Raw genomic sequence first — 25,303 nt, 5'->3', positions numbered from 1 at the left:
TGGTTTTCACTTGACAAAGATGGCAAAGTTTAAAAAAAACAGGTAAATAAAAACGCTCCATAATCTGTGTGAACACACAGTTAATGATGCATGGTGAAGGTGAAAAAATTAAAAATAAAAATAATGTGCACGCACTTGTCAATACATTAGGTATGCTAGTTAGTAATTCAACTGTTTGCATCAGTCAGTGGATTTGCAGATGATCTCATGTTGCTTCCCTGTGCAGCCACGAGAGGTCTCAGCCTGACTATAATTAAAACCAGAATTATGGGATCCAGCTGCAGTGGATAGACTGGAACATATTTTAAACTGACAGAACAGGCTACAGAACAGATTATTAACAACAATAAAAGCACATGAATAAAACGCTTAAGTGCTGTGGGAGATATTTGCACGGTACAAATCATGCGAGCAGCACAATCCAGGCCGCTCCCCTCCTCCCCTCCTGCTCCTCTGCTATTGCACAACATCAGCTGGCCTTCAAAAGATCCCTGAAAAGGAAACTGCAACATGTCTCCACAGATCCACAGAAGAGGAAGTTGGATCCGGGAAGGACACGTATGAAATCTTTTGTGAAGAAAAGATGTTTTTGCTGGCTTTTCATGTAACCTGAGGTTGCTTTAAAAGAAGGGCCGTCGTAACATCAGCCTGGTGAGTTCTCCGTCTGTTGGAATAACTTATCGAGAATCTCTTATCTCTAGAAAAGATTTCTTTTGTTTCTGATTTCCGATTCGAAAATACGAACTCTGCCACTTATCTGTTTACCTTTATAGAAACGTGAGGGATTAAACAACAGCAACAAAAAGAAAACATTAACGGTTGAATGTTTATACTTTCAGAGAAGTGTGTTGCGCTTCTACCCGCAAAGGAAACACACATCCTTTTACACTACATTAGCGGCACATTCTCTATCCAGTGAACACATTTTATACAAAGATCTGTGCAGATTACAACAAATAAACAAGAGAATGTACCTGAAATGTGCCTTTAAGTTTCAGCCACATGGCACTTAAACTAAAAAAAGACCATTATACAAAAGCAAAAGTGTCAGATTAAAGGTGATTTAAATTAATGCACATGCTGGATGTTTATTGTGGAAAACCACGCCGATAATTTCTCTGCTTTCGCCTCGATTGTTGAACCTTGACGTTGTATTTATACATTCGTGCATTTTTGCACATGCATGGACTGACCTTGACGACATGTGGTCTGGAGCTTCGTGCGTGGCCACATCTGTATCTAAATGTTGCAGATATCAGCCACTGTACTTTGTTTGTTGATTTAGCATCTATTAGAATATCTGTTTAGTCTATGAGGATGACTGTTCATTTGTTCTGTATTTCCGTTACTTTACTACTGAATCATTTTCAGATTTTCTCACAACTTTATCTGATTGCTGCTATTTTGAGCATCCTCTGAGTTGCGGCACAGTGCAGTCCGATGCACGCTTGTGCCTCCCACCTAATGCCGGATCTAATTAAGTTTATTTGCTTTACATAATAAAAAGCCGCAGTGGAAAAATCAGAGATAAACAAGCACGCCTGGAAACTCACAGCCCCTCTCACCACAACACCACCACAGGGCAAACAGGTCAACTGTAAAGCAGTGCCGTATAGCTCACATTCAGTCAAGGTAGTCACATTTGCGTGCGTCGCAATAGAAAGGGTAACTCCCATCATTTTCCCTTTCTTTGCTAAATAAGTCACGCATTTTTTGATAACCTCCCACGAACTAAATGCCTTCAGCCTAAACCAGTTCAATGATATCCCTGACGGCTCTGACTGCTCTTGGAAGGCCATTTAAACATAACACATGGGCATTTCCTCTCTTAAGATCTGAGGTTTGTCATTTCTATTAGAAAATTCCCACAGATTTAAGGTGCTTCTTGATACTGCACCATTAATTTTAAAGATATTTCCTCAGACGTGGTTAAAAAAAAAAAAAAAGCAGCTTAATGGGAGGACATGAGAATCGGATGCAGAGTGTTCCACCTTAGGCGTACAGGTGCTGAAAATACTGGAGCAGTTTGCAATGAGTGTAGGTGCAGCAATACTTCTGCTGCAACTTGTATGTGCATCTTTTGTTTTATTTATTTAATCTGGAAGAATTTTGGTACTGAGAATGCCAGAACAATTTACTGCACTTAAGACTTAAGATAAGGTTTCTGGTACATTGTGAACATTCATAATTTAAGAATGAATTATTTTGAAGTCAGGGATTCTTCTTCTTTTTTTTTTTTTTCCAGCAGATTTTAACACACCCAGATGATCTCTGACATAAAACCGACAAACTGAAGCTACATAACAGTTTAACTGCTTGTGACCTATAGTGCAGCTGGCACGCTGCATTCTGCATATATGCAGAATTGAAATCACAAGCTGCTGGCCAGCAGTTTACAAGGGGGAGAACCTCAGCGGCACGTAGTTGCACCTAGCCAAGGGTGCTGTAGCCATTTAAAGCTATGTTATATTGTTGGGCTTTGAGTGAGTGTTTTGAATTTGGTTGTTTGTTAATTTTATTTAATTACAGTTCAGATTTGATAGAGCCTGTGTATAGGCTTACTACCGTGTGTGTTTGTCATTTGCTTGGTAGGCAGTCTATTTTTTTACCTGACTTGTATTTCTTAAAGACCATTTGGGCCCGAGCAACGAAGTAGCAGGGGACCCAATTGTTTTCGTACTTTCCGCGTCTTTCCTCCAATGAGATCATGCCTAAACATGCACGAAAAGTCGCCCGAAAAATTTTATGTATAACTTATACACTGTATAACTTATACATAAAATTTTATACAGTATAAGTGCCTTGAGTACAGGCGTGGCAAAATGGCTCTGTAGCGCCATCTTCGGACTACCTCCTGAAGCCCATGGCGTCTAAAAATCTGGAACTATGTCACATATATGTAACATCCCAGGACGCACAAAAAAGTCATTTGGAGCCATATTCTAAACCCAAGAGGAAGTCTGTTATTTTGATAAAACAGTGATAGTTGGACAAAACTTTGGTTGTGTCTTGGTTGCCCTCAGGCTTGATGCCTTATCAGATTGACTTCAAAATTTGAAAATAGGTTGTCGAAAGATAGGCGAAGGAACCTGACACAAGTTTTTGACTTTTCGTCGAAGGGGAGTGCCCATTCTGGCCCCTCAAAGTTTCATGACGCGCCATGAAACAGGGAGTTGCATTAAACGTGCTCAGTCCAAACTGCATCAAACTTTACAGTATTGTTAATGGTCCCTAACTGCACACATCCATATGTCAATATTCATACAATTATTGTAGCGCCACCTATTATGAACAGTAAATGTCTGATTTTGTATTGAGGCTGTAGTGTGACCTGCTGTTACTGTCAGGATGATTGGATTCTCCTCAAATTTTGTCAGGACAGACATAAGCTCATGGTGATGACTTACTGCGAAACTTGAGTGAATTTTTGTTAAAATTTGGGCCTTTTCTGGTTGTGAAAGTGAAATGATTCACTGTCTTACTGATTCCATCATCATTTCAAGTAGTGTGCTAGTTTGTCCAGCAGATGGAGCCATAGCATTTCTCTCTGGTGTCTGTCAGTGTGTGTGTGTTGGTTCAACCAAAAAAAAATAAAAAATGGTTAACCTGTAATAGTTGGTGAAGCCGTTTTAACATAATTTGATGCCACAGAGAGAATAATTATACAATTATTGTAGCGCCACCTAATGAGAACAGGAAATGTCTTATTTTGTAGTGTTTGTAGTGTGACCTGCTGTTACTGTCAGGGTGATTGGATTCACTTCAAATGTTGACAGTCCAGCAGATAGAGCCATTACATTTCTCTCTGGTGGGTTGTCTGTCTGTGAGTGTATGTGTGTGTGTGTGTGTGAAGCTGTTTTAACATACTTTGATGCCACAGAGAGAATACATTCAAAACAGCCAGGACTTACAGCTGTCACAGCTGTTGATTTTCTCTGAAAAATATTGAATTGCACAGACTATGCATCATGCCACGGTGCACTGTTACTCCAGGGTATCCCCTGAGAAATGCAGTCACCCCGTGCTTCCCTGTCCCCGATGGGCATGGGGTGCGAGGGCCCGTTCAACGCTGCTCGCAGCTTTAATTACAGTTTATATCCGTGCTGAAAACATTGCAGCAGATTCTAAGTTCAGATGCCATCTTGATAAGGACTGTCCATTTAAAAGGGAGATTCCAGTTTCCAGAGGGTGATAAAGCAGTATACCGGTATGCTGATTTTTCGAAAACAATTCACTGTTATTATTCCTGTGTGCTACAGTATATAGCATCCTCCCCTGCCCTCATGGCCCTGTCCTGCTCTATCTCTCCTCCTCTCTCCCGCCTCTCATCCTCTCCATCCTTTCCTCTGTTCCCCTCTCCACTCTACTGCCCTCTCCATCCTATCTTCTCCTGGCCTGACTAACCTTTGCATCTGGATGTTTGATCCCAGGCATTACAGGGAAATGATAACAATATCAACAGGTATCTCACCCTTTCTTGAAAGCCACTTTTATTAGCATGAGTTTAGCAACATTTATCAAGAAGTTCCAGATGTAGGATATTCTACACCTTTAAATTGTCTCGTTAGGGCACCACCTCCTGTTATCGTAGGAAGAACACGGTTTAAATCAATTTATCAGTCTCAGTTCAATAATTTGCATATCTGAAGGAGTGAATCCTTTACTACAATTTGTACCAGTCATTCTCTGCCGTAAAATAACATCACAAACAACTTCTTAAGTGTGAACAAATATTTATTTAATAAAGTGACAACTATGAATAAATGAGGGACTAATAGAATATAGGAGTGTAATCAAATGAACGAATATAATAAGGTATGAAATAGTTAATTTCTGGAGCGATGGTGAGAGATGGAGATGTTTAAGTCCTAAACTAAAGGGAATGGATTTGATACCTAATCTAATCAATCTTCTCTAAAAGATGTTAGTAGGGAGTTTCAAAGTAGTGCTACCAACTCTTTGTCTTAAGCGGTAGGAACGATTCAAGCCTACTTTTCCGTAGAGTCTTCTCGGCGTCTGTGATGGCGGAGCGTCGGTGTGACGAGATGGTGACGAAGCGGCACAGCTGATGCAGGTCTCTCTTGGACCGGTAGACAGGACTTGTTGCTTGATCTGAAACTCCAACACCCAGCTTTGCTTGAAAGCGTTGTAGGTGTTCAGTCGAAGGCAGGAGATGACATCTGGCAATGTCTTTGTGTTTGAAGAAAGAAACTGGATCGTCATGTCTTCTTGATGTCGTTGCTATGGCAACAGCTTCTTGGTTTCTTGATCCGTCGAAGAGATTGGGTCTTTCTCTGATATCCCAGCTGACTACGCCTGCTAACTTATAAACGATGTTGATCAGTACTTTGGTTTGTAGAGTATAAAAATGAATAAAGCTAGAAAAATATTTAAGTCACTATAAAAATCGTACGTCGGGAAAAACATCCGACGAGAAACAAACAGAGCTTGAAAAGGGCCGGATCGTCAATTTTCAAGTTGTTCTTAAAACAAGGTTACTAAGTATAATCGTGACTAAGTACGTAAAGAAGAAGACTAAAATAAAAGTAAAACGTGAATGGAAAGTGGAAAGTGCAAAAGTCCGGAGAAAGTGCGGTGAAAGAGCGAAAGTATAAAAGTCCGGAGAAATGGGTGCGTCTCTCTGGTTTTATGAGTTAATTATTAAGGGCATGTTTGGATCGGGTTTCCATATTCTTCGCGCGGAAAGAAAAGGGCACACCTACTTCTTTGTCTCGATGTGTCTTATTGCCTGATCTTCTTAACCTATTTTATATTACTAAATTTAATCATTCCATCACTCATCATGGCTCGTTAGCAATGTTTTTCGTATGCGACAACACTCAACATTACAACATGACAAGATGACGTATCAGAATGACCACATCAAAGTAACTCAAAAGCATCAATAAATTAATAAATTCAAGTTCTCTTTACATTGACATTTTGCTAATAATAAAAGGTTGAGGTTTCTAAAATAACAATTCCAACAGTTATGATTTCAACTAATAGCTACTATTAGTATAAGAACATACCTAAGTTTCAACATTCTTTAACTTCAACAATTGATTAAAAGAGAGAAAATATTTTTAAAGGTAGCCACTTGATGGCAATGTTGATCCATCCTTACTGTGACAAATTATGTGAAATTGGGCTAGCATTATCGTACAAGGATCAAAATCGTCTCAATGTGATCGTAAGAGCTTCCTGAACAATAATATATAACTTACCAGGTTATTACAATTTCGATAGTCATATTATCAAACTTAGGCTCTTTTTAGAGAGGAGAAATGCAGATCAGAGTCTGGTTCTGGGGAAAGAAAGTTATTTACGACCTTCTTATCTGTGTTCACTCCCTCGGTCACTCTCGGAGAGGGGGAAGAGCAAAAACCTGTGAAAATGGTATGTTTGCATTTGTCTCTGAAAAGGAAAATTAGTACATCACAAGTTTAAAACATAGATGAACATAACATTAAGGTTTCTAGACTTTGTCCATACAAAGTAGAAGAGTCACTTAATTCAATCTTTGCAGTTCCTGACATCGCGTTGATGTTCTTTCGATTCAGAACTAATTAGTCCAGAAACAAGAGTGGGAAATTCCACAAGAAGTGTAAATCTGTCTATTTGGCTCAGATGGCGTCCTCAGCATTAGGGAGGTCCGATAGCATGGGTCTGTCCAGCATCTGGACATGGCACATTTATGGCTAAGGTGTAAAAGGTTGGTCTGTTAGAAGAGTTCTTCTGCAAAAACTTCGTAAATTTAAATTCCAGAGAGGGGGAGAATTGAGAGGACACTGGTTCCCCTACACAGATAAAAGAAGTGGTTAGAAGATCAAGTCAATTTCTGATACATTGCATCAGAACAGAATGAAACCTTGTGATCAAGGTGTTAAAATGTGCTTATGTGGATTTATAATTAAACCTTAGCAAAAATACATTTCTCTCTAAATACTGCAGCATTGTCACTGCAGCACACTGTCACAATGAGTGTGCAGCTGCTTGCCTGTGGCCGCAGTCTTAAAAATGGCATTGATATCAAACCTCTGTGAGTGTGTCGGAAACAGAGCTCCTTTTCTTGTTCTTTGAGAGAAAACACTCCAGAGAAAAACGTCAGGAAGGGCCTTCTGTCGACTCACTTCTGCAACGCTGACATTCTCTCAGTTTGTCGTCTTGTTCAAAAACAACTTTATTGGAATCGTCACCGGACAAACGTGACCAGACGTCTGGGGTTTAACGCTGGCCAGTCAACTGACTCATACAGTGTGAGCATAGAAGTTACATATTCAGGCCGTGTGGGAAGGTCAATCAATCAATGTGTAGTTAGTCATTGAGACATAGCAGAATTGTTGTGAACTCTGTTAGCATATGATAATTAGAATAAAAACAACCACTGCACTGCCAAAACCCTCCAGGCTACGATGTTTTTGTTGTGGGTTGATGTGGCTATAAATAGAGACAGTTGTGATTGGTTTGGTTCACTGGGTGTACAAAGCCAAAGAAATTTCACAACAATCTGAATTTTGCAAAACAAATGGTTTGGGACTTGTATTTCAGCAAAGCACTTACATGGCTACTTCTGCTTAGGTGACACGCATTTGAACTTTCTTATTATCTCAGAAAAAAAACAAAAGAAAGCAATCCCTTGCCACAAGAATAATATTGTGTAGGTCTCCCGTGTGCCTCCAAAACAGTTGTGAGTCATCAGAGAACGGACATGGTCCTTCTGAGGGTGTCCTGTGGTGTCTGGAAACAGGATGTTGTTAGTGGTGACCTTTGAGGGGAGGGGCCTCTGTGGATCATCCCACAGATACTTGATCAGTTTGGGATCTAATGAATTTGGAGGCCAGGTCAACACCTTGTGCTGTTCTTGGCTGCTGCCATCAAGGAGTGTCATTGCTAAGGGGTGGGGGTGCCTCGTCTGGTCTATGTGGGTGCTACATGTCTAAGTAACATCCACATGAATGAATGCCAGGTCCAAAAGTTTCCCAGTAGAACACTGAATTGTCACAAGATGGTTAATGTTATTTACTTCTGTCAGTGCTTTTAATGTTGCGGCTGATCGGTGTACTTACAAAACCACACACACACACACACACACACACACACACACACACACAAATAGCGATATCAATACTGCTCACCTTTGATGTAAAATATGTCAAGCTAACAGAGAATCCCATATCTATTAATCTGTAGTAATATCACACTGTAGTTTGACACAGTCACAGTAACTTTGGTCACTGTCCAAGTCCAAGCGAGACAAAGAGGAAACCAGTTTAAAGTGTCCATTCATGGATTTACAATAAAGTCTGAGCAGGAACATTGACCTGCACTAAGCAGTGTTCAGAGCACAAACACTCTTTCCAGTTCCAAGGCATTACACAGTCTTACGTCGGGGGTTTCCACATAAGTGACTCCTCAAATACCAGAGCATTAGTCATCCGGTTCAGGAGAGAAGTAGAGGGAGTGCGGGAATAGAGAGGAACAGAGAGACATACAGACAGTACAGTAAGTAGACGTCTGTTGCCGTAACTCTTTTACAGTAGCACCCTGGATTACGGTAAATGTTCATTTCTAAATGTTGTTGATTTGTGTTTTTCCAGCCATGGGCCTGATTTCAACGCTAGGAATTCCATTGTTTTTCCTGAGCCTATATGGGATCTGTAAAGGATTCGTACAGGGTGAGTCAAACTGTTTTACTTTAAATACCAAACAAAGTGTATTTTCTAGGGATACACCAACGCTTTTTTTGAGCTGCAACTGGCGGAAGGGGGCGCCCGCGCATTTTCCTTGCTCGGGAGAAACAAGATGTCGGTCGTGTGGGGGTACTTCACAGTCTCAGAGAAAGATCTGCGATATGCAGGTTGCAATACATGTGCTGGGGATATTTCAAGAGGGCGGTACTGTAAGAAAGGATTTCAACACATCAAATCTCATAGGACAGATGAAAAGCAGACCAAAAACAGAGGAATAAAGCCACCAAGAAAAGCACGAACCACTGCCAGTAAAACTTAAGGCGCTTTTAGTAGTGATGTGTCACGCTCCAAAGAGCCTCCTAAGAGCCGATGCTTGGTAGTGAATCAGAAGAGCTGATTCCCATCGAGTGAGAGCCGGCTCCCCACATTTTTCCTTTTGCCTGATCACCATACTATTAATCATATTCATTAATACACAGGATTAGATGTTACAATCCCTTGTGCCAAAATCCCAGGCAAAACACATTTAGAGGCCCTGTCCAACTGAGAAACCCTAACAAACCTACAGTCATGTAATATGACTCTTGACCTACAATCTAAATGAACTAAGTAAATGCTGCTGGCTTGTAGGCCCACAGAGCAGCAGAAGATAATTCGAACCTTGTGAAATATAAGCTAACCTAACGCTGCTGGCTTGTATGACCCGCTCAGCAGACATCAGGAACCTGGCCTAAACAACAGCAGTATGCAGCATGTCATTGGGGTTTTCAAAACCCCGTTTTTCTTACCATTAACATTAGACAACTAATATTTCAATAATTAGCCTAGTCCTTTTATGAATCACGACACAACCAAATCTACAGTGGTTCGCCCCGTTGATGCGGACTAAACCACGAAACAAACAAATCTACCGTGGTTCCCCTTAGCAAAAAGAAGTGTACTACAAGTATACTTATTTTATACTAAAATTGAGGTAGTATACTTGAAGTTTACTTTTTATATACTATATTTCATATACTTAAGAATAGTATAGTGAAGTATACTTGGCTTATACTGAAAAGTATAAAGAAAAGTATATATATACTAAGACTTACACTTATACTTTAAGACTAAAGCTTTTACTTAAAGTATACTTTTATAAGTAAACTTGAAGTATACTTTTATATACTTAAAACGTTCCAATTTAGCCGGAAGAAGTATTAAATTAGTATACTTTCTAGTACACTACAAGTACATGGTCTGTAGTTTACTTACTATACTTATACTCAAGTATACTTAAAAAAATGAACTTGAAGTATACTACTTTTTTCTAAGGGTCGCTCCGTTGATGCCGACTGAACCACGAAACAAACAAATCCACCGTGATTCACCCCGTTGATGCAGGCTGAACCACGAAACAAACAAACAAATCTACCGTGATTCACCCCGTTGATGCGGGCTGAACCACGAAACAAAGAAACAAATCCACCGTGATTCGGCCCATTGATGTGGGCTGAAACACGGACCAATCAACCACATCTATAATGATTTGCAAACACAATGAAGTCACGCAGCCACCCTTACCTTTAGCCAGCCTTTTCTCCCTCCCATACAAACTTAATGCATCTATTCTCTCTGTTCATTTACATTCACCCGTTTTTCCTCAATTGCAGCTGCTAAACATTTCAGTAACTGGTTGTGACGCCAGGTGTAACGTCCTTGGGAATGACTAACCTTACAACCTGTCAGAATATGGCTAAGCGTGCATACACAAGTGCACAGTGGGCAGGCAGCATCCTCACCTATCCACTGGTTTAGGTTCTGGGGAGTTGGCAGCACATCATAAGTAGCCCCTATCATAAATCTAATCCTGCTGGCCTCCATGCTCCAAAACTCTCTCCACTTCAACTTCCTTTTCTCCACACTCTCCCAGTTCACCCATTGACCCTGCTTAGCCTGCAACACTGCCTTAGTGCATCTTACTGCTTCCTCTTGTTTCTGTACCTCTACCACTACCATCTTTCTCCTTTCTACTACTGATGCCTTGCTCCATAGAGGTTTCCCTGCACACAGCCCTAAGCCTCTACGCCCTTGATGTACATTGCCTATGATATCCCTATGCCTAAGAGCTGCCTGTGGTTGCTGTACTGCCTCTTTTGGGTTCCACTTCCTCCCCGTCTTAACAGTGGGCGCTGCACTCCTAACCACTGGATCCTTTGACTGAGTAAGAGTCATTTCCAGTCTAACTTTAGCACACGTAAACTCCTCTGTTAGGCTGGTAACTGGGAGCTCCAATATGCCTTTCCCATACAAGGCTGAGCCACCTCATCATTTATAACAAACTTCTTATCTACTACCTTTCCTTTAACAATGGAAATACTCCCCAGGCTTCACTTTTATCCTAGCCCACTGCAGGTTGCTGTTTAGCTTATCCAGCAATCTTCTGGTACAAGGAGCAGTTGATGTTGTAGTCGTCATGTCATCCATGTAGGCCCTAATCAGGCCCTCAGTTCAGCGGAACACATCCACAGCCACGCACAACTTTAACAACTCAATACTACCGTCTTTCTTAAAGAGACAGCGCTATTTTTCTAAAGGTGCAGTGCACCAATATTTCTTAATAAAAACAGAGATGGATAGAGCTTTTAACACTATCAACAATTAATATGACTTAGGAGATTATATATATATATATATATATATATGAGAGAGAGAGAGAGAGAGAGAGAGAGAGAGAGAGAGAGGGAGAGAGAGCGAGAGAGAGAGATCACTTTGACTTGGTCAATGTAAAAGTAGCTTGCAAGCCAAAAAAGTGTTGGCACCCCCGGATTAAAGGAATAGTTCACCCAAAAATAAAAAAAGTCAGTCATTATTAACTCTCAAAAGATACATAATTTCTGAAACGTATCTTTCGTTGAATATTATATATTTGAGAAAGCTAAAAAAAACTGCCTGCAGACAGCGTCAAAGTAAAACTCCTTGCTCTATATCAGGCTAAAACCACTCAAATGATTTTGTTGGGCAATGTAATATTGAGAATTAGCCGAGGAATTAGCTGAGGAAAATACATGAAGTTATTTTAAGAAAATAACTTCATGTAAATTAAGGCTATATGAAACATCAAATTGACATTAAAGGTTGTTTTTGTTTCATTGGATTTGTGCTCATTAAAAGATGAAGAGCAGAAAGACTTAAAAACAGTTCAGTAATGTGTAAGTAACAAAAAGAAAAAGCATCTCCAGTCTGTTTAGCAGCACTCTATTGCCCTCTTTGGCCAATGGTGCGCATTAACTTGTGGTAATAGTTTTGTAAGCCGTCAGTATTTCTGATATGTGCAAGCTCTTCTGAAGTCTCACACTTATTTCCTACAACTAAAGAAGCTGTTTTTGGGTGATGTAAAATGTTAAAAGTGGGGAAAATTGCAATTAAAATCATAATAAGAGGCAAAATGTTTGGATGGCTGTGAAGTGGCTCAGATGGGAATAGAACCTGCACAACAACACATTAGCTGTGCACAACGCAGCAATCTGCCTCACACTGTTTTTGTAGAAAATTTTATCAAGATTGTTTTTATTTTTCATGTTTGTTCTTCGTCGGTTTAAACGGCAGAGTAAATGACAACGCTCCATTCTCCACGGATTTGCGTTGCAGACAACTGTACCAAGTACCCGCTCCAGTTTGAGAGGGTTTTCTCTGTACCCGGGGACGTGGCTATGCTGAACAGTACCCTGGTCTCTCCAGACGTCTTCAACTTCACTGCCGTCAAATACAGCATCACCTGGTACAACTCGAAGACAGGCCAAGAAATGAGCAACCAGACTGGTCGAGTTCTAGTGTATGGGGAGACGCTGTGGTTTCTCAATGCAACGCTGGATGACAACGGGGAATATGTGTGCCTGCTGAGGTACGGTAACGGAAATGCCAGGAAGTTCACTAAGTTTATCTAACTGTCTTTTCAGCAGTCACGTAATAAGGGCTTGATAGAAGGCTAGTAAAAAAATGGCGTTATGATAAGATAGATTTATGATTATGAATTAGATTTATGATTGGAGATATGTGCAAGAATTTACAACCCACCAATAAACTGGATAAACATAATAAGACAACACAACAGTTACTGTGTGCAAATGAAATTAAATGCAGTCAACAATGCACAAAATTGACCAAAATGCCAATTTCTACCCATCAATTAATTCCACCCGCCTATTCTATGGTTCTTTTCCCTATATAATATTCAGATTCAGAAAACTTTATTTGTCCCTAGGGTTAAATGTAAGGCACTTCAGCGTGATGTGCAAAACAAGAGGCTTTTAAAGAACAAAAAAACAGAACAACACATACTGTAATATGTATAAAAATGGTGCTATAAATTGGTTAGAAATAGTAATTTACATGTATTTAACTGGAAAAGCATGAAATGAGCAAGACAAATATGCATATATGAATAAAAATGTGCTTTTAGCCTCATTAAATCTTTATTTTAAAGTATAACCCTGACAAAAAGCTGCTGATTATGCTTTCAGTTAGTGAATATAAGCTGAGCTGCTGTGTTCATCACATTTTTTTTTACTAACAAGATAAACATGTAGACATATTACAGGGTGGTGATGGGACTAGTTTAATGTGTTACTCATCTTTTTCACAACTTTTGAGGAGGGTTAGGGTTACGGTTAGGGTTAGTCACCATTGCTCTGGATTTTCTAATACCGTGATAGCTACTACTAACCTGTGATGATTTTATATTTAAAACTTTGACATGAAAGTTTCATTCTCTGAAGAAGTAAATAGGAAAAAGAAATATTTAGACACAAACACGTTCTAAACAGCAATGAGAGTGACAGATAAAGACAGACTCACTGAGGTTAGACGTTCAAAGCTAGAGTAGAGCTGTAGATTATCCAATATCATTAATTATACATAGAGATGCACCGATTACAATTTTCCCGGCCGATTCCGATTTCCGATTTTTCATTGAGTTTGACCTGCCGATACCGATTTTAGCCGATTCCGATTTCATTTTTTCTAACCACTTTACAACACACACAAAGATTTATTTTCTCTTCTTTAATAGAATATTAATATTATCTTTTCTTTAATAGAACATTTTTTGAACAGATAATCGCTATCACTATAAAAATAGAACTATAGAAATTACTCCTGGTGTGGGGAAAAAAAATAATTAAAATAGGCCTATTTGTGGAAAAAAAATATGTAATATTTGAGTTACATAAAAGCTTTTATTTGTTTTCTTCCTAATAGAGAGCCGAAGTCCCGCCCCCTCTACTTCCGGGTTATGGGACCTATCTTTCGAAAAAATATGAACGGCAGTCTATGGCGAAAGATAAATTATTTTCTGGTCCCGATCGACTTGTGCCTTGGATTGTACATATGTTGTTTTTCAGAATAAAAAATGATTTTACATGTCAAGAATGTCACAGTTTGTCGCAAGATATTTAAGCAAAACGCTATGGAAAATACGTAATTAAACGAACTACAAGTCCCGCATGCTGGCGCGTACAGAACCGACCAAAACTCCCTTCGTGTAACTACAGCTCTCGACATGACCCGATTTATAATGATTTTCACCTCGTTTGATGCTTCTGCCTTCGTCCTGGAAGAAGACGGTAAAGCTCAACAAGGAGACAGCCATAGTTCTCTAGTTATGTACATTGTTCGAGACGAGAGATGTAGTTCACTAAGCGATCTCATACAAAACCTAATGTTGTTCAGCTTATTTACGTCAAATAATTTATCTCTTGACGTGAAGAATTATCTTTTAAATTCACACACATCATATGTGAAATTCATGCCACAATTCGAACGGGACCAAAAAATAATTATGATCTCTCCATAGACTGCCGTTCATATTTTTTCGAAAGATAGGTCCCATAACCCGGAAGTAGAGGGGGCGGGACTTCGGCTCTCTATTGTCCTTGAAATAGTGGTCAAGAACCCCCCCACCCCCAACACAAAAATGGTTTGGCCACTGATCATAATTTGATGTTGCCGTTTGATTTGAAGTTCAGTACGCTCAAAATGTCCGGTCAGCATAAGTCCGGTGCTCAGAAAAGGAAAGAAAAGAGAAGAAGAGAAGAAAATAGAGGCCTTAAAGATTTTCTTAACAAATATTTAAAAAAAGGTGGTGACGGTGAAGCTGGGACTAGTAAAGTGAACGTAGATTAAAAACAGCGCAGCCAACGTTTACCAGCCTTGTAACGTAACCTAACAAGCTAGCTCTAATGTTAACGTCCATTAGCTTGTATAAAAGCCCGACACAACACGTTATCTTTGACAGAAACAGTTGAGTTTGGTAGCTCCGTCAGAGAGGATGAGACAGAGAGGAGAGAGATCCGGCTGCAGTCAGGTGACGGAGTGAGTGATGCGGGAGGGGCCCGCTGTCTCGGAGCGGAGGGACAGAGTCTAAGATTATCTCGTCCCAGGCCCAGGCAAGACTGTCAGCTGGCCTGCGTGTGATGCTGATGTTGCGCGATGTAAATCATGCGGCGCCCGAGTGCATTTGACCGGCAAAAAATCGGCATATGTCAGACTGACTGGCCGGTCTCCGGTCATGGCCGATCACCGGTCATGGCCGATCACGTGAAAATCGGCCGATTCCGGTCACCAGCCGATAAATCGGTGCATCTCTAATTATACATTCGTTTCCTTCTTTAATTTATTTATTTTTTCCAACAGGACGCCTTCTCAGTGCTACATTCAGGCCACAAAGCTGGTGGTGGAACTAGCAGATGTTGGAGAATGTGGAAGGCCGAGGAAAGCTATTCAGCCACTTAAATATGGAGTTGCAGACAACCTGATGTGCCCTCTGAGGGACTACATCAGTAAACTGGACAGCTACAACATTAAGTACTCCCTAACATGGTACAGAGTGAGTAATGGGGAAATTCCGGCTGAGAACTGACATTAAACATTTACTAATCTACAAAGTTTATACCAGAATATTACACCAGTCTGTTCACAAGTGTCATTAAATATGCAAGATCTTAAATTAAGGTAGATGCTTTACTACGTGTAGCACGTGTAAGACGCAACACTGGTGCACATTAAATATGAACGTTACTATGAAACACATTATTAAAGAGATTCAGTTTGTCTTTATTGATACCAAATTTATTCCTAAATTTTAGTAGCAGAGAAGCCAGATGAACTTCCCCGTCCTAAAATTTCTTTTGCAGAGGAAACTTGGTCTGGAACCCCTCCATTAGGAACTGATTATGCTCCAGCAAAGCTAATAGCTAATATATTTATTAATATTCTGATTAGAATTAAGTGCAGCTACACCAGGCTGGAGTTTAATTACTATATACCATAGACTGTATAAAGATGGTCAGTGAAACAGCTCCTCAAAAGTGAAGCCAAAACAACTAGAGCTCCCCCTGGTGGCTGGCTGCAGTATAGGTCATAAGTTTCACCTCCCCCATGTTAGTGGATGGGATTTGGGTCAAACTAAAACACTAAAATACACGTCAAATATTTTCTGTCATTTTAGGTAGTTAATATGGTACTGATGCATGTTCAAGGGTCAATTTTTTAGACATTCTATACAGTAATGGCACAGAATTGCATGACTAGATAGGAAATTAGAGGGCAAGATGTCTGTGAAGGTTCTCAGTCATCCAAGTCATGGTATATCCAACAAAGGTTAAAAAAGGCAACAGGACTTGTAGAGTTTTTCTGAGAAGACGTTTCACCACTCATCTGAGTAGCTTCTTCAGTTCTAGGGGACTGATGGGAAGTCTGAGGTTTAAATAGGAACTCCTCCTGAAAAAACTTGCTTGTTATGCTAATAACCAGAAACTGGGGCAGCTAATTTCCATTAACAACTGGGTACTTACCTGTTGTTGAGGGGGGGGGGGGGGCGTTTTGTCCCCCTCCTCTTCCCTATAAATAGTGCTCTAACGACTCTTGTCCGTCAGAGGCTCCAGTGTCAAGGAGCCCCCAACTTCTTGGGGACAGAAGTTAAAACTGTATTGTAAACAGATGGCAGATTAAACCTCAGTCCACCTCCTCTGTTTAGTGAAGGTTTTTCCAGTCTGACACTGATGGCTTCCTTTACTCCTCTTTCAAACCATTGATCTTCTCTGGCTAAGATTTTGACGTTGTTATCTTCAAAAGAGTGTCCTTTGTCCTCCAGGTGTAGGTGGACCACTGAATCGTTTCCTGATGAGCTGGCTCTCCTGTGCTGGTACATGCGTTTATGGATGGGTTGTTTGGTTTCCCCAATGTATAAATCTATACACTCCTCACTGCACTGAACAGCGTACACCACATTACTGTTTTGTCTTTTGGGTGGACCAGTCTTTGCCTAAGTGTATTTCCTGGTTTGAAATAAACTGGAATACAGTGATTTCTGAAAATTTTCTCGGACACTCCAGCCACGTAGGGGATGACGATGTTTTTCCTTTTGTTGTTCTCCTCGCAGGAGGACTCGGGAGAATTTTCAGAAAAGAAACGATTCAGCAGTCCACCTACACCTGAAGGACAAAGGACGCTCCTTTGAAGATAACAACGTCCAAATCTTAGCCAGAGAAGACCGATGGTTTGAAAGAGGAGTAAAGGAAGCCATCTATGTCAGACTGGAAAAACCTCCACTAAACAGAGGAGGTGGACTGAGGTTTAATCTGCCATCTATTTACAATACAGTTTTAACTTCTGTCCCCAAGAAGTTTCAATCTCATTCACACCTCGACACTGGAGCCTCTGACGGACAAGAGTCGTTAGAGCACCATTCATAGTGAAGAGGAGGGGGACAATTGGAAATTAGCTGCACCAGTTTCTGGTTATTAGCATAACAAGCAAGTTTTTTCAGGAGGAGTTCCTATTTAAAACTCAGACTTCCCATCAGTCCCCTAGAACTGAAGAAGCTACTCGGATGAATGGTGAAACGTCTTCTCAAAAAAACTCTACAAGTCCAGTTGCCTTTTTTAACCTTTGTTGGATAGAGGGCAAGAGCTCAGTGCCAGAGAAAAGAAAGTGGAGGATGCGAGAGAGCAGAGAGAAGAAAGAAGGAGGACATGTGTTTAGTGCATTGTCCCCCAGCAGCCTAGGCCTATTGCAGCACAACTAAGGGATGGTTCAGTCCAGCCCTAACTATAAGCTTGATCAAAAAGGAAAGTCTTAAGCCTGACCTTAAAAACAGGTGGGGACATACTGTTTATATTTATACAGTCTATGCTATATACTGCCATTATTTCAACCTCAACTCCTTCAGCTATTTCAACTTAATGTATTTATGTTTTCTGTTCCTCATCCAGGGCTGTGAGCCCATACCAGATGGGACAAGCAAGTATACCTATAGGGATATAACCAAACTGATGATTAACAGCGTGGAACGTGAAGACAACCACCCCTACACCTGTACTCTGACATTCAGCCTCAGTGGCATCACGGGAACTGTGTCAGAGACCATGGAAGCATCGGTCGAAGGTTAGACTGGAGATAAATACTAACAAGAGAGGAACTGTTTCATTAACTGACTGATCCTACACTGGAGTACACTTTCTAAATAACTGTCATTAAGAGAGACTACTACAGAGCAGCATTAAAATCAAAAATCGTGGCAAGCCAATGTCATTCATATTATTGTAAACTATATAGTGGGATTATGTGGCATTATAATATGCATACTGCATATTTCCATATTAGCCAGTCTCTCTCTCCGTTACTGTATTTGATGCTATCTGTCTTTTTCAGAGGAGTACTTTATGGTTCCACAAGTTCGTGAGCCAGGCGGTGAAATAATCAAGGCACGCAAGGGTAAGGCCCTGTATTACTGGATTATTTATCACTGTACAAAGCATTCACTCTTCTTTCAAACCCATAGTTGATTTATTGAAAGTGGAGTTTATACACCGATGAGCCACAACATTAAAACCACCGACAGGAGAAGTGAAGAACATTGACCATCTTGTGACAATCCAATGTTCTGCTGGGAAACCTTTGGACCTGGCATTCATTGGTGTGGATGTTACTTAGACATGTAGCACCCACCTAGACTAGACCAGGCACCCCCACCCCATAGCAATGACACTCCTTGATGGCAGCAGCCATCCTCAGCAGGACTAAAAAAAAAAAAAGAAAAAAAAAGAAAAGCAAATTCACTAGATCCCAAAGTGATAAAGTATCTGTGGGATGATCCACAGATGTCCCTCCCCCTCAAAGCCCCCCCCAATAACAACATTCTGTTGCCAGACACCACAGGACACCGTCAGAAGGCCCATGTCCATTCTCTGATGAGTCACAACGGTTTTGGAGGCAGAAAGGAGACCTACACAATATTATGACTGGTCGATGTACATTGTAGAGTCTCACATTTTCATTGCCATTTCTAACATGTGAATGCCTGCTGAGCTAATCTATTCACACAATATTTAGAATGGTTAAATTTAGGTTTATAGATTAAGAGAAAATGTTGTGTTGAGTTAAATGTGTTCTTGTTTGTGTATGTTTAGGCTACGAGTTCAACAAGACATGCCTGGTGTTTATTCCAGGTGTTGGGAGACCCTTCGTTGATGTAATTTGGTTGGTCGGAAGCAATATTTTCGACACCAACTCCTCGAAACGTATATACACATCAGAAACACAGTCAGCACCTTAATCTTTCCTTTTTCCTTTGTTCCATTTGACACTTTCAGGGTCCATAATGATTGAACATAATCTTTCTTCCTACTCATCCGATTGTTGTCACCAGGTTCCGTGAAAGTCAGAATGGTGTGTTCATAGAGGTGCTGCTGAAGATTTCGGAGGTGAGGGAAGAGGATTTCAACGTCAGCTACACCTGTCGAGTGTACAGTGACCGAGGCATTCCAGAGAACTATTTTATTCTCCAACCAGCAGGTAAAGTCACAGCGTATGCCTCCCAAATTAAATCTGTTACTTGGGGTTGGGTTGTCTTATGCGTCAGCACAAATTCATCAGCCAACTCAGCTGCCTTAAATGCGGTGGTGGGCTTCTGCTCACTCACATACATGGCAATGCGCTGTGGAAGTGTGTTTTTAAACTGCTCTAGCACGATCAGTGCTGCAAGATCGTCAAAATTGCTCACCTGTGTTGCTGCGCACCACCGCTTAAAATGGGAGGTTCAATCGTGGACAAACTCCACGTTGGACTGTTTGTCACCCTTAACCCAATTTCGGAACCTTTGACGATAAGCTTCAGGAACCAAATCATATGATTTCAATATGGCCGATTTTACCATGTCATAACCCAAATTAGCTTCGCTACAAATCGCAGAGTAAGCCTCATGTGCTCTCCCAGTGAGGACACACTGAAGTAACAGCGCAATCTCCGAATCCGGCCAGCACCTCGCCTCCGCGACGCGCTCAAACAGAATGAAAAATATATCAGGGTCACACTCATTAAATTTTGACACGAGACGCAAGTCCGAAATAATATCGATACCACCTGATGCAGAACCCCCAGGACCAGACCCGTGAGAGGCAAGCTTGCCCTCCCTAATTAGCTGTAATTTCGAGTGTTCTAGCTCCAATTTAATCCTCTCTATGCTATGGAGATTTTTTTCCAATTCAAGTAACTTCTCAATCTCAAGCTGCCTATCCTTCTCCTTATCCTGCTGCCGAAGTTTTTCTAATTCAAGTTGCATGACCAACATCTCTTTTGTCTGCTCAAATGACAAACCCGACATCTGAGCCATCGCTGGCGCGGACACCGGCATAGACTCAGATTCTGCAGCACCAAGCTCCCTTTTCTGCAAGATCCCCTGCTCAACCAAAGCCACGCTGACACCTCAATGCCATAATGCTGTGCTATTTTGACTAACTGCTCCTTCTTACAACCATTAATGAATGCCTCTGAAGGTGTCTCAAAAAACGCAGCCAACGGAGCCATGATAATAACTTTAACTCAATCAGACAGTAGAGTGCCGACACGCACGGGCAAACCATCCACCCAACAGGAATACTCCCCCCTAACTGCCTAGCCAAAACTAACTAATACTCACCCCTAGTCTTCATACAGCTGGTGGCGGGTATTTACACACGAGAAACCAGCGGATATGTGAAACAACCTGCATGCAAGCAATCCCACAACATCACACGGATGTGCCCCCGAGACAGCCTGTCCGAAAACAGCTGACACTAGCCGCGTTGCCACAACACTATGAAAACAACAAACCTGACGTAACCCAAAGGGGTAAACGCCACTACGGCCTAATGGGGAAATTCCTGCACAAAGCGTATCAAAAACAGTAACACTTACCTTCTGATCGACACACCCAAAAACCCAATAACCGTCCGGCACTATACGGCTTCCTGGAAACCAATACACGTGATGTATCTCCAGAGAATGTCTAATAAGGGGAGAAGTTCCACTCTCAGTGAACTTCCGGCTTCTGAACTGTTCGTTACAATGGGACTTAATAGAGAGTGGCGAGGCTCTCCGCAGACGGGCTCTGGTATCTCCCAAGACAAAGGACCCAAAACCAGCACCCAGCTGGACCAAATCAGCTAATCAGCGGCACCCGGCACCCTGATGTTCCCAAAAAACTTTCACTACTTTAGACGAGCCCCCTTTTGTTATGACCTGGCTCAAGTGGCCACAACAAAAAGGAGACACCACGTCAGTTGCCCAAAAATGAAACAGTTATTTATTTATTTAAACAATTAACAAAGGTCAACTTGGGAACCATACCGAAGGCACCTGCGGAAGGGAAACAGAGAGGAGTTAGTAAGTCAGTCTGGAGGGCCGTGATCCCTCACACAGCCCCTCTTTTATACTGAGAGCGTGGTGGCAGCCAAAGACTACTGGGCACTGGTAACAGGTGCCCCGAGTTATTGCAATCAGCCTCAAAGAATGAAACCATACCCACACATGCCCACAGGGGCATCACAACCGTCTGACTGGAATGGGACTTTTGATGTAGCCTGACTGCATACTGACGTTTACTTTGATTTTTCTTGTACGTAAGAACTTTACTGCAGCTGACCACCAGGGGGCAATCAAAGCATTTTTGGTTTAACTCGTGGAGAGCTGTGTCATGTCCACCATGTTAACATACACTCAATGGTGTGTGCGGATTCAACTGGCGTGCAGCCTTTTCCTTCACATCACTAATGTCTGGTCTATTTGCTGATCCTTACAGATCCAAATATCCTACTGCTCATCGGGACAGTGCTTGGTGGTGTGATGGTTCTCTTCATCATCTGTGTCAGCGTCTACTGTATCTTTAGGATTGCCATTTACTTGAGATCGTAATGCCTGTTGTGCTCTATTAAATATTACTGACTGGACCCCAGGAAGACTAGCTGTCGCCTTGGCGTCAGTTAATGGGGATCCTTTTTAAATAAACAAATAAACAAATAAACATCGTGCTGTGGTTCCTGTCCTCTACTCAAACAAAGGTAATACTACACAGCCGGGTTTGTGATTAGTAACTTGCTCTTATAATGATCCACCCCACAAAACAAACAAACAAAAAAAAAACATTGACAGTGTGACGGAAGACGGAAAAACCCACATTGATGCTTTCGCCTTGCAAGGAAGTACATAGCCAGCACCCACACATTCATCACAACATATAGAATTGTACCTGATCGCATTGTGTCAACGATGAGAACAGGAAACAAACCACAAGGCTGCCTGCACAGGTTCAGATGAAATATCATCTGCTGACAGAAAGACTTCTAGACTGTACTTTCACATGCTGCTAAAGCCTACTGATGTGAAGTCTTCAAAAACCTCCATAACTTGGTGGGCAGAACGGAAGTCAAAGAAAATGGAATCACACAAAAGGAAAATTAGTTTTCTATTTAGATGAAGATTTCGGTCATGTTGTATGTCGTTGGGGAAAGACGTAAAAACTACTAACATATACTTAATGAGCGCTTTTTTCCTACGTCAGACATGGATGGAAAGCTATACGACGCCTACGTAGCATATCCACAGCCCTACACCTTTGGATTCAGTGAGGAAGTGGAAAGTTTTGCCCTTCACACACTGCCTCAAGTGTTGGAAAAGACCCGTGACTACAAACTCTTCTTAGAAGGCCGTGACCGGGCAGGGTAAGTTACCAAAAATGGCAAAGACAGCATTGAAGTATTAACTGCCTCAACGCTCTGGTCAGGAACCAATGTTTAAGCGTCATGTTATGCTTGCATCGTATGCAAAGGTTTGGACATTTTTCAAATTATGCATTTCATCAATTATTAAAGTAAATTTAAGTGATGAGGTAAAAGCATTCCCTGCAGCAAATGGGGATACAAATATAAACATGTCTTTAAATGTTAACGCCCCTAACGTTCTGCTTTTGATTTGGGGATGGTGTCCTGTAGTTGGTAATGGTCTGCAGGCCTTTCCAAACTGCAGAAGAGTCGTTGGCAGAAAAACTGTCCGTCAGCTTTTCAGTATAGTTCCTCTTTGCAGCCTCGATCTCCTTTGACAGCTTGTTCCTGGCCTGCTTGTACAGGTCCCAATCCCCACTCCTGTAGGCCTCATCCTTGTCCTGGCGTAGTCATCTCAGTTCTGCAGTGAACCATGGTTTGTTGTTGTTGAACGTGCAGAAGGTTTTGGTCTGCACACACATGTCCTCACAAAAGCCGATGTAAGATGTCACAGTGTCAGTCAGTTCATCCAGGTCTGAGGCTGCTGCTTCAAAGACGCTCCAATCAGTGCAGTCAAAGCAGGCCTGTAACTGCATCTTTGACTCGTCTGACCATCTCTTCACAGTTCTCACTGCAGACTTAGCAGATTTCAGCTTTTGCCTGTAAGATGGGATGAGGTGGACCAGGCAGTGGTCAGAAAGTCCCAAAGAAGCGCGGGGGACAGAGCAATATGCGTACTTTATTGTGGTGTAGCAGTGGTCCAAAGTGTTCATGTCCCTGGTGGGACACGTCACGTGCTGACTATATTAAGGCATTTCATTAATGTAGAAGCACGTTCCTCCTCCCTTTAAATATTAGACCTGTAGCTGCTATACACAGATCCCATCTTACAACACGCTGTGAAGTACTATTAAATGTGACTGACAGTGCCGATTTATATAGGCTACACATACCTGCGACATATCAATAGTTGACATTGCTGCTGTGGTTGTGTAGAGTGTTTTTCAGAGAATCAGAATCAGAAAATACTTTATTGCCAAGCATGTTTGTACATACAAGGAATTTGCTTTGGTGTTGTTGCACACATTACGCATAAAATAAAACAAAATAAAATAAAGACTATGGGCTCTCAAATATACAAAAAATATTTACACAGTATATATATATACACAACCAGAACATTTACAGTGGGATGGTAATGGGTTTGATGCGTTCATGGGGGGGACGGCTTGGCATTGTTCAGCAGACACACTGCGGATGGGAAAAAACTGGGATCAGCCACAATCGTAGCTGCATGCTTCAGAGTCCTGGAAGCATACAGCTCGTCGAGAGACTTCAGATCGCAGCCTCACCTTCTCTGCGGAGCGAATGACACACTGCAGTCTGCTCTTGTCCTTAGCAGAGGCTGCAGCATACCAGGTGGTGATGGAGTTGGTGAGGATGGACTCAATGATGGCAGTGTAGAAGTGAACCATCATTGTCTTTGGCAGGTTGAATTTCTTCAGCTGCCGCAGGAAGTACATCCTCTGCTGTGCTTTTTTTTTTTTTTAATTAGGGCACTTATGTTCAGCTCCCATTTGAGGTCCTGGGAGATGATGGTGCCCAGGAAATGGAAGTCCACAGTGTTGACTGTAGAGTCACACAGGAAGATGAGGAGGAGTGGGACTCTTCCTGTAGTCCATGATCATCTCCACTGTCTTGGAAGCGTTCAGCTCCAGGTTGTGGAGGCTGCATCAAGTCCCCAGGCGGTCAATCTCTAGTCTGCAGGCGTTCTCATCTCCACCCGAGATAAGCCCGATGAGGGTGGTGTCATCCGCAAACTTCAGGAGCTTGACAGACTCATGACTGGAGGTGCAGCTGTTTGTGTTGTCGTGATGTCAGTGAATGCACCATGCGAGAGATGGAAGTTATGGGAGAGCTGACAGTTATTAGAAGTGTCAGACTGATGGCGTTTATGGCGTTGCGTTACGGCCGACAGTAGCCTGTGTTCAAGCTTCAGTTACCTTGCAGAAAAGCCTCCGTAGCTTCTTTTGTGTAGGACGCTACCAGCTCAGGAACATAGATTTCATTGTTGCAAAGCATTACTTTATACTGTTTTTCTACTGTCTACTGTGACATCATTGACTAGTTGACTCTACTTTAACTACATATTAGTCAACTTTAAAAAATCGGAAGTCGTTCAACAACTTAACGTTTATGGAGTTCTCCTTCCCCAGAGTTGTCAAAAAAAATGCTATGAGAACATCCAGTGCCAAGGTCAACTTTCTCCAAACGCACACAGCACACAATTTGTTGCATCTAGATCCTCAAAAGACAGAAAATTATTTGACAAACATAATCATGGTTAAAAGCTCATGGTTCTAATGCAACACTGCTTTACAGGTGGTTCTGGTTGAGTTGGCTCAGCTGGCTCTGTTCCCAGAGTCAGTGCATAACCTGAGGAAGAAGCAGGGTGCGGTGTGTTGGTGGAAGAATCTCAGGACAAGTCAAAGCAGGAGGACGTGTATGAGGAGGAGAGAAGATGTGGGTGAAGCTGGAAAGGACTCACAGTCATCA

The 25,303-nt window shown here is 41.6% G+C and overlaps 1 protein-coding gene across 5 annotated transcripts; it reads left to right on the top strand.

Moving 5' to 3' along the window:
* The first annotated feature begins 194 nt into the window (after window positions 1-194).
* LOC311488341 (interleukin-1 receptor accessory protein-like 1-B) lies at window positions 195-25,303 on the top strand. Of its 5 annotated transcripts, XM_084544974.1 has the most exons (9): window positions 8,101-8,678; window positions 12,324-12,576; window positions 15,366-15,558; window positions 17,945-18,116; window positions 18,384-18,446; window positions 19,142-19,274; window positions 19,381-19,526; window positions 22,549-22,708; window positions 25,130-25,303. In XM_084544974.1, exons 1-9 carry the CDS (start codon window positions 8,576-8,578, stop codon window positions 25,185-25,187), a joined length of 1,281 nt encoding a protein of 426 aa, XP_084401100.1. In that variant the 5' UTR covers window positions 8,101-8,575; the 3' UTR covers window positions 25,188-25,303. The 5 variants fall into 5 exon arrangements, with proteins under 5 accessions (XP_084401099.1, XP_084401101.1, XP_084401100.1 ...); XM_084544973.1 differs by lacking the exons at window positions 22,549-22,708; window positions 25,130-25,303 and adding an exon at window positions 195-651 and having other exon boundaries at window positions 8,601-8,678; window positions 19,381-22,546; XM_084544976.1 differs by lacking the exons at window positions 22,549-22,708; window positions 25,130-25,303 and adding an exon at window positions 21,790-22,546.

Source organism: Chelon labrosus (genome assembly GCF_963514085.1).
Source record: "Chelon labrosus genome assembly, chromosome: 5".
NCBI classification, from domain to species: domain Eukaryota; kingdom Metazoa; phylum Chordata; class Actinopteri; order Mugiliformes; family Mugilidae; genus Chelon; species Chelon labrosus.
Note: the sequence above shows the minus strand (reverse complement) of the source record. Positions and strands in the feature narration are given on the sequence as shown.

Coding starts and splice junctions, on each gene's coding strand:
- LOC311488341 (XM_084544972.1), top strand. CDS start 8,576: ATGTTGTTGATTTGTGTTTTTCCAGCCATGGGCCTGATTTCAACGCTA. Junction 15,559..17,944: donor ACTCCCTAACATGGTACAGA/GTGAGTAATGGG, acceptor TTCCTCATCCAG/GGCTGTGAGCCCATACCAGA. Junction 18,447..19,141: donor AATAATCAAGGCACGCAAGG/GTAAGGCCCTGT, acceptor GTGTATGTTTAG/GCTACGAGTTCAACAAGACA.